Here is a 2040-nt window from a genome sequence, read left to right on the forward strand (position 1 = left end):
TATATAAAAAAAGGCATGTCTGGGTGTTATTTCCTGTGTCAGGATTTAAAGGGTTAATAGATGCCCAGATAGATGGAATATGGCCATCTTTGGAGCCTTGCAGAACAGGAAGGGTTTGGTATAAACAAAACTGATGCAGGTAACAGCAGCTGATATGCTTGTTTACACTCTGAACACATAGGTTGCTCACGTCACGTTAGTTCCCTGACTTTTTCATATAACAATACAGTAAAAAGCCAACATCCTCCACACGTTCGTAAAAGGGAACAGTTATTTCTGAAATCAAATAGACAATCATCAAACATCTATGATTTCCCATTTCTAAAATTTTATTGTCATTGCTCTGATAGACAACAGCTTTTATTTCCACTGCCACACTTTAGGGAACCGCTTTAATCCTGTCTTTGTGATGGTCTGAGTCACTCTGTGGGTTTCTATGAATTTCTTCTTTGATCACTGTGGCTGCTTTCTTTTCTGAGTGGAGCATTGTATTCAGTCTGTTCTTCTTGTTTCCAGGTGCGTTCAGACAGAGCTTGCACCATGAGTTAATCAAACTCGGACTGTTTCCTCCTCTTCTTCTGATAAAGTCGTCCGACCCACTTTAACCAAAGAACATGTGCTTATGTGGGAATATGTGGAGATGGCCAAACGGTGCTTCTGAAGGGACGATGTTGCTGCTGCTGCTGGGCCTCAGCTTGGTCCAGGCCGGTTCTGCCCAGCTCACATGTCAAGCAGGGGAATCCGCTCAGAACATCACCCAGCCTCAATACAACAACATGGTCCAAAAGAACTCCAATGCGGACTTTCTGATGCCTTTTGTTCGTTCCTTTCTTGGCACAGTTCAGCTTCATCCTTTTCCTACAGGTAGGTGAATCTGCTGCTGTCTTCTATTTTAATCACATATAGATGCCTTTAACAATAGAGCGAAGTTTCTATTCAAACTTTACCTATGGGTTGAAGAACTTGGTAACATGAACATAAACATCCTAGGAATGGTCAACCATTAAGTAAACAGAATCGCTCACAAATTGCTCAGTCAATCGTTAACCTGTATTTGGTTTCTTGCCTTAGATCATTTGTCTCCTGTCTTATAGCAAACATGCAGACTGTTGTATGCTTGTGTGATTTGTTGAACTTGACCTATAAAGCAGCCTCTGTTACACTTATTATTCCAACTTGATATTGATTTTAAATAAGATTTTTTTAACCTAAACTCAGTAAAACTCACCTAAAGATGTACGTATAGAAAACCTTTTGACGAATATAAAAGTGAACACTCTTTCATCTCTCTATGACCAAAAAGGTAATGATTGAAGGAGTTTTTCAAGCCTGCGTGCCTCAGTCAGCACAAATCCCAACACCTCAGGCTGTAAATGTATAAAAGCACGACGTAAAAGAATAAGGGATTGTATTTATAGCGAGGTTTGATGTCACTCATATTGTAAAAAAAAAAAGGTGCATAAAAGGCTTGTTTGATCACCACCTGAGCGTTTCGTCTCACTTACCAGAAACGACTTTTTATGTGAATGAAGTACACAATAACAGGGTTAAGTGGTAACATAAATGACAGGCTTTCTATTGTGTAATCTCCTGAAGGCCCACCCGTCTCCTAGTTACCAGAAGATGTCGGTGTCAGATTTCCACTCATACAATGTGAAAATTATAGAATCTTTTATAAAGGGCAGGACACGCTGTCCCTGAGGCCAGGAACTGTACACAGAGATGACACGAAGCAGCACGAAACATCAAAACAGCGTTCTTTGATAATAAAGAATTTTTCTCTCACGTTTCTTCCTAGATTTAATCCTGCGAGTAGTCAACAATCCTGGGGAGGTGTTCTCAAATCAAGAGCTGACAAAAGCTGTAAGTAAATGTTCTTGAGTTTGATGTATGATACTTGGAAAATAATTCACATGTTTATATTAGAGCATACTTTATATTTACCACATGCAAACAGATGAACTAAATGCATGCATGAATTATCTCCCTAAACCCACTCAGTTTCCTCTGACAGCCAACCCCCCCCCCCCCCCCCCCCCC

The 2040-nt window shown here is 40.2% G+C and overlaps 1 protein-coding gene across 1 annotated transcript in view; it reads left to right on the forward strand.

Moving 5' to 3' along the window:
* The window catches only part of LOC107086562 (prominin-1-A-like), a 13714-nt gene that overhangs the window by 839 nt on the left and 10835 nt on the right, over positions 1-2040 (forward strand). The window contains exons 2-3 of the mRNA XM_015377605.1: positions 517-864; positions 1799-1863. Coding sequence (XP_015233091.1) covers positions 615-864; positions 1799-1863 — 315 coding nt within the window. The 5' untranslated portion in view covers positions 517-614. The remainder of the gene's footprint in view (positions 1-516; positions 865-1798; positions 1864-2040) is intronic.

Source organism: Cyprinodon variegatus, unplaced genomic scaffold (assembly GCF_000732505.1).
Source record: "Cyprinodon variegatus isolate N-32 unplaced genomic scaffold, C_variegatus-1.0 Scaffold157, whole genome shotgun sequence".
In the NCBI taxonomy this organism is placed as follows: domain Eukaryota; kingdom Metazoa; phylum Chordata; class Actinopteri; order Cyprinodontiformes; family Cyprinodontidae; genus Cyprinodon; species Cyprinodon variegatus.